The 6,786-nt window shown below is 44.6% G+C and overlaps 1 protein-coding gene across 2 annotated transcripts in view; it reads right to left on the minus strand.

Moving 5' to 3' along the window:
• Positions 1 to 5,069, minus strand: part of LOC126284636 (serine protease filzig-like) — a 290,556-nt gene extending 285,487 nt beyond the window's left edge. Inside the window, exon 1 of one of the 2 annotated variants that reach the window (XM_049983711.1) lies at positions 4,932 to 5,069. In XM_049983711.1, coding sequence (XP_049839668.1) covers positions 4,932 to 4,949 — 18 coding nt within the window. In that variant the 5' untranslated portion in view covers positions 4,950 to 5,069. The remainder of the gene's footprint in view (positions 1 to 4,931) is intronic. The other variant, XM_049983712.1, reaches the window with a different exon arrangement.
• Between the last annotated feature and the right edge of the window lie 1,717 nt (positions 5,070 to 6,786).

The raw sequence follows: 6,786 nt of genomic DNA on the forward strand, positions 1-6,786 counted from the left end.
TTTGTTGACTTTCAAATTCAGGACAATGTATTGTCACTGACTGCATTCAATGCCAACGACAGTGTAGCTCGCATCCTGAAAGAATTCCCTGAACTCTTTTCTGAAGATTTAGGAAAGGCTAACAATTTTGTTGCACGTGTTACTACGAAAGACAATACTCAGCAGAAATTTTGCCTGGCCAGAACTGTTCCCATTGCATTACGGGACAAAGTGGCTGCTGAACTTAAGGAGTTGCAAGATAGCGGAGCTATTGCTCCAATACAAGCTAGTCAATGGGCAAGTCCGCTGGTTTTGCTCCTCAAACCTTCAGGTCGCATTCGTTTCTGTGTTGACTTTAAGTCTATAGCTAACCCACAGACTGAGATTGATACTTATCTGTTGCCACGCCCAGAGGATCTCATGGACAGATTACACGCTAGTCCTTACTTTTCAAAAATTGATTTGCGCGATACATATCTTCAAATACCACTACATGAAGAATTTCAAACCATGTGTTGTGAACACCCACTTTGGATTGTTTAAATAGTTGCGTTTGCTCTTTGGCAGTGCTTCAGCACCCGCCTTTTCAACGGTATTTGGAACAGCTGACCGCTCAAGTACCAAACTGTTCAACCTATTTGGAAGATATTGTTGTAGCAGGTTGTACACCTGAAGAACATATTGCAAATTTATATGTTCGTTTTGTGTGTTATCTGATGCAGCACTCAAGTGTAGACTGTAAAAGTGTGATTTTTTGCAGTATCTTGGTCATCTCATAAACAGTCAAAGTGTACATCGTCTTCAGTCACATTTGTTACCCATACGTGACCTCCCAGTCCCTTGTAATGTCACAGAATTGCAGGCAGTCTTAGGGAAAATGAACTATTATATTCGGTTCATAACGAATGCTGCACGAATCACAGCTCCACTGCGTCGCAAGAACGTCCCCTTTGTTTGGACAGATGAGTGCTAAGAAGCTTCTCAAAAACTTAGACGCATTGCTCAGTGATCGATACTTGGTTCACTTTGATCGTGACAAACCAGTTGTGTTGTAAGGTGACGTTCCATCTTATGGAGTCGATGCAGTGCTTTCGCACAGATTTGGCGATAAAGACAGGCCTATTGCTTTCGCTTCAAAAGTATCGTCCAAAGGTCAGTGTAACTATTCACTTATGAAATTTGTTATTAACAATCCGAACGAATTCAAAAGTAATAGCAGTGTACATGGCTACAGCACTAGGAGAAAGGATGATCTCCACTACTCAAGGTTAAATCTAACTTTGGCTCAGAAGGGGGTAAATTATGCTGCCCAAAAGTCTTTGGTCACTTACCTAATAGCATCAAAAGTCTGACAGATAGCCATATATCATTTAAAAGGAAATTAAAATAATTTCTTAATGGCAACTCCTTCTACTCATTAGAGGAATTTTTGGATATAGTAAGTGGATAATTTCCTCAACCCCCACAAAAAATTAAAAATATTAAGTGTCATGTAATATTTTGTATAATGTAATATCTTGTATTGACACCTTTTATTAACCTGACACGTTCCACATCATTACGAAGTGTCGTATTCATGATCTATGGAACAAGTACTAATCTAATATCTAATCAAATACAGAAAGTGGCGTTGACTATTGTGTATGGTAAATTCCACCACTATTTATATGGCAGAAAATTCTACTTAGTAACGGATCACAGGCCATTGCAGTCCTCCTTTCATGCGATGAAGCTTGTTCCTGTACGAACTGCCCGAAAATTGCAAAGATGGGCTTTTGTCTCAATACCAGTACGAGATTGTGTATCTCAGACAGCTCAAAATGGTAATGCGCACGCACTTTCGCGTTTTCCTGTTGGCTCATACAGACCTTGACGCTTCTGCTGCAACTTGTTGTCACATCGATGCTCAGGATTCTGAATTGCACGAATTCTTTCCTCTGAGCTGTAGGAAAATTGTATAGGCCACTGAAGATGATTCAGATTTGAACATTTTACTAAAATAAATTCGCACATGGTGGTCACGGTCATTGCATAGCATAAAGAACTCTAGTGATCCGATACTTTGCACGTCGGCATAGCCTCACAGTACAGCAACGTTGTGATTCTTGTTCAAAATGACAGTGGACAGTCACGTGTATTGACCCCCATAGCTTTTCAAAAAGAAGTGTTCCAGTTACTTCACCAAGGACACTGGGGGATTGTCCGCACGAAACAGTTAACGCGTCGACACTGTACTTGACAAAGTATGGACACTCAAATAGAACAGATGCCGTCACAATTTCACTCATGTGCGGAAAATCAGTCTGCTCCGCCAGAAAAATTCTCTGCTTGGTCTCAGTAGCAATCACCATGGTAACGTGTGGACATAGACTTTGCAGGTCCTTTTTGGAATATTCGTTGCCCTTTACGAGGCAGGTCCGGCTGCCTTGGTGCAGGTATTATTACATTCGACGCCATATCGGGCGACCTGCGCGCCAGATGGGGATGAAATGATGATGAAGACAATACAACACCCAGTTCCTGAGCGGAGAAAATCCCCGACACAGCCGGGAATCGAACACGGGCCAGTACGACGGATATCCGTCGCGCTGACCACTCAACTATCGGGGCGGACTATAAAACTCATTAAGACGAGTTGTTTGTTTGTCTAGGGAACCGAGTTGGCACGATTCCTAGACACTTCAAGGGGTATCCACTCCCACAGTATTTATAAACAAATAATGAGTCATGTGTATGTCAAATGTGGTTGAAATTTCTCTTGGTGTTCCTGATTTAAGATTTTAAGCTAAACCTTTTCACTCTGAAGCCTCTGCTGTAGGGGGATGACAGTCACAGTAAATTTTTCCAAACAGCAAATGATACGTGTAGCTAATTTTGACAGAAATTCAGGCGTTTCAGAGATAAGTTGGTATGTCACTGTCATTGCAGTCTCCTCCCAAACCCTTACTCTAGGAGTGGAACGTCACACGTGGCCGTCACCAATAAGTCTAGATCCCGAAAACTGTGGAATTGACACTACTATCGTTCTATATCTAATTATTTTAACATATGAATTTTTCTCACGCCCATCCCACCTCTACAGGTTATGCCATATCACCCCCACAATATTGTTATACAAATAATGAGTGATTTGTACAGAAAATGTAACTGAGTTTGCTTCAGATGTTCCTCTTAAGCTTCTTCGCCACGCTGTTTCCACACCCACGTAATCGGATGAATTTAATAGGAACGCATAGAAGACGAAGAAACAAATATTCATGTATTAGATTTGAGCGAATGTTCCATGGGTTGGAGAGGGGGGGGGGGGGTTGCAGGGAGGGTATTTCGTCCCGCCTTTCACTCACGACCAATAAACGCTACACATTTGTTATGCAACGGCGGTATCTGATGTCCAACGGTTACATCATCCTGAGCAAAAGCTGTATCACAAAAACGTAACAGGGGACATGATCAATTAGAAAGAAATACAATTTTTGTACTATAACTTTCACTTTTTTCTGTATGTGGAACTACGTCTCAGGATCCGTATAAAACTACCGGTTCTTCCTCGTCGATTGCTGCGTTGGCTGGTTCACTGCCCAGAGGAGTGTAATACGCCGGCTCTGAGACAATCATTCGTAACTAACAAGGGAACCTCCCCATCGCACCCCCCTCAGATTTAGTTATAAGTTGGCACAGTGGATAGGCCTTGAAAAACTGAACACAGATCAATCGAGAAAACAGGAAGAAGTTGCGTGGAACTATGAAAAAAATGAGCAAAATATACAAACTGAGTAGTCTATATGCATGATAGACAATATGAAGAATAACATACGCTCTGTAGCGCCGTGGTCCCGTGATTAGCGTGAGCAGCTATGAAACGAGAGGTCCTTCGTTCAAATCTTCCAGTGGGTGGCAATTTTAATTTTTTTATTTTCAGACAATTATTATCTGTCCGTCCGTCCGATGCGAGGTAACTGCGCCGTAGTATGGTGACGCTACACCTAAACAAACATCGAAACACACGACGGTCTACACACGCAAAAATTTGAAAAAGTTAAAAAAATATGTTTTGACAGAGCGCAGGGAAAACTGCGCGACTATGAAACTGTTGCATTCATTTTTTGCAGTTTATGTGACACTCTTATGTCTTTATCACTTTTTTAGGAGTGATTATCACATCCACAAGAAAACCTAAATCGGGCAAGGTTGAAGAATCTTTTTACCCATTCGCCAAGTGTACAAGTTGGGTGGGTCGACAACATATTCCTGTCTTGTGACGCACATGCCGTCACCAGTGTCGTATAGAATATATCAGACGTGTTTTCCTGTGGAGGAATCGATTGACCTATGATCTTGCGATCAAACGTTTTCATTCCCATTGTAGAGGCACGCCCTTTCGTCTACTAATCGCACCGTTTTGCGGTGCGGTCGCAAAACACAGACACTAAATTTATTACAGTCAACAGAGACGTCAATGAACGAACGGACAGATCATAACTTTGAGAAAATAAAGAAAGTAAACTTTTCACTCGAGGGAAGACTTAAACCAAGGACCTCTGGTTCCGCAGCTGCTCACGCTAACCACGGGACCACGGCGCTCCTAAGCTCACATTCTCCTTGATGTTGCTTATCTTGCACATGGACTACTCAGTCTGTATATTTTGCTTATTTTTTTCATCGTTCCACACAACTTCTTTTTGTTTCCTCGACTGATCTGTGTTCAGTTTTTCAAGGCCTGTCCACTGTGCCAACTTATAACTAAATCTGAAGGGGGTGCGATGGGGAGGTTCCCTTGTAAGCACTGGGGTGATCGCGCTAGACAACATGTTGATCACTGCCAAAACAGCGCACTCTGTCTAACGTATCCCAACGACACTATGCAGAGCCCGCGGCCGTGGTGCTGATGCGCTTCTTTTCCGCTGCTGGGTGGACGCTGGCAGGACGAAAAGCGTCGGGCGACGCGCACGTACCTGTGTGTGTCCCGCCATAGTTGGCCCGTGTGGACAGCCGCTGTTCCTGCACAACACTGCCAGCGCGACTGCGGCGCGGCTGCCCCCTCCTGGCGGCCGCGGCTAGAACTAGCGTGGACGCCGTGCTTCCTCAACCTGAACCTGTCCCGGTGGCCGTCCTTCAGCGCGCGGCCGCTACTTTGCGCTGCTGCGAGGTTCTGGGAAAACCGCAGAGCTGAGGGCCGCTACTGGTGATCTCAAACATGTCGGACACCACAGAAGGCGTTCTACATCTACATTTATACTCCGCAAGCCACCCAGCGGTGTGTGGCGGAGGGAACTTTACGTCTCACTGTTATTACCTCCCTTTCCTGATCCAGTCGCGTATGGTTCAAGGGAAGAACGACTGCCGGAAAGCCTCCGTGCGCGCTCGAATCTCTCTAATTTTACATTCGTGATCTCCTCGGGAGGTATAAGTAGGGGGAAGCAATACAGAGTGTAACAGAAAGGTACAGCCAAACTTTCAGGAAACATCCCTCACACACAAATAAAGAAAAGATGTTACGTTGACAAGTGTCAAGAAACGCTTAATTTCCATGTTAGAGCTCATTTTAGTTTCGTCAGTATGTACTGTACTTTCTCGATTCACCACCAGTTGGCCCAATTGAAGGAAGGTAATGTTGACTTCGGTGCTTGTGTTGACATGCGACTCATTGCTCTACAGTACTAGCATCAAGTACATCAGTACGTAGCATCAACAGGTTAGTGTTCATCTCGAACGTGGTTTTGCAGTCAGTGCAATGTTTACAAATGCGGAGTTGGCAGACGCCCATTTGAGGTATGGATTAGCACGGGGCAATAGCCGTGGCTTGGTACGTTTGTATCGAGACAGATTTTCAGAACGAAGGTGTCCCGACAGGAAGACGTTCGAAGCAATTGATCGGCGTCTTAGGGAGCACGGAACATTCCAGCCTATGACTCGCGACTGGGAAAGACCTAGAACGACGAGGACACCTGCAATGGACGAGGCAATTCTTCGTGCAGTTGACGATAACCCTAATGTCATCGTCAGAGAAGTTGCTGCTGTACAAGGTAACGTTGACCGTGTCACTGTATGGAGAGTGCTACGGGAGAACCAGTTGTTTTCTTACCATGTACAGCGTGTGCGGGCTCTATCAGCAGCTGATTGTTCTCCACGGGTACACTTCTGCGACTGGTTCATCCAGCAATATGTCAATCCTCATTTCAGTGCAAACGTTCTCTTTACGGATGAGGCTTCATTCCAACGTGATCAAATTGTAAATTTTCACAATCGACATGTGTGGGCTGACGAGAATCCGCACGTAATGGTGCAATCACGTCATTAACACAGATTTTCTGTGAACGTTTGGGGAGGCATTGTTGGTGATGTCTTGATTGGGTCCCATGTTCTTCCAACTACGCTCAATGGATCACGTTATCATGATTTCATACGGGATACTCTACCTGTGCTGCTAGAACATGTGCCTTTACAAGTACGACACAACACGTGGTTCATGCACGATAGAGCTCCTGCACATTTCAGTCGAAGTGTTCGTACACTTGTCAACAACAGATTCGGTGACCGATGGACTGGTAGAGGCGGACCAATTCCATGGCCTCCACGCTCTCCTGACCTCAATCCTCTTGACTTCCATTTATGGGTGCATTTGAAAGCTGTTGTCTACGCAACCCCTGAACCAAATGTAGAGACTGTTCGTGCTCGTATTGTGGACGGCTGTGATACAGTACGCCATTCTCCAGGGCTGCATCAGCTCATCAGGGATTCCTTGCGACGGAGGGTGGATCATGTATCTTCGCTAACGGAGGACATTTTGAACATTTCGTGTAGCAAAGT

Source organism: Schistocerca gregaria, chromosome 8 (assembly GCF_023897955.1).
Source record: "Schistocerca gregaria isolate iqSchGreg1 chromosome 8, iqSchGreg1.2, whole genome shotgun sequence".
NCBI lineage: Eukaryota > Metazoa > Arthropoda > Insecta > Orthoptera > Acrididae > Schistocerca > Schistocerca gregaria.